The sequence below is a fragment of the Penaeus monodon genome, chromosome 29 (genome assembly GCF_015228065.2).
Source record: "Penaeus monodon isolate SGIC_2016 chromosome 29, NSTDA_Pmon_1, whole genome shotgun sequence".
NCBI lineage: Eukaryota > Metazoa > Arthropoda > Malacostraca > Decapoda > Penaeidae > Penaeus > Penaeus monodon.
In genome coordinates, this window is record NC_051414.1 from 7,713,614 (window position 1) to 7,713,951 (window position 338).

The 338-nt window shown below is 70.4% G+C and overlaps 1 protein-coding gene across 1 annotated transcript in view; it reads right to left on the reverse strand.

Annotated features, from left to right (window-relative positions):
• LOC119591713 (putative transcription factor SOX-15) overlaps positions 1 to 338 on the reverse strand; it is a gene marked incomplete at its 3' end in the record, with an annotated part of 44,985 nt that overhangs the window by 34,057 nt on the left and 10,590 nt on the right. Inside the window, exon 2 of the mRNA XM_037940461.1 lies at positions 3 to 301. Within this exon, the coding sequence (XP_037796389.1) occupies positions 3 to 301 (299 nt within the window). The remainder of the gene's footprint in view (positions 1 to 2; positions 302 to 338) is intronic.

The following is a 338-nucleotide window of genomic DNA, read 5'->3' on the forward strand; positions in this document are numbered from 1 at the left end:
GCGGCCATGAGGGAGGGTGGGTGGACGCCGCTGTACATCATGCCGCCCGCGCCATGGCCGCCCTGGCCCGCCCGCAGCGGACCGCCTCCGCCGTGGTAGTGCTGGAAGAGGGCGCCGCCGCCGGGGTACGAACCCGCCGTCAGGCCTCCGTGGTGCGTGTAGTGCTGCAGGCCGCCCTCGGGGAGGTGGCCGGTCATGGGCGTGGGCGTAATGTTGTCATTATAGTCCAGATGGGCGTGGCTGGGGGAGGACGCGGCCACGCCTACGGACGGAAGCCCGAAACCGCCCACCGCGCACTCTCCTGCGGGCGGAGACAAGAGGCAAGAGTGAGAGGATAA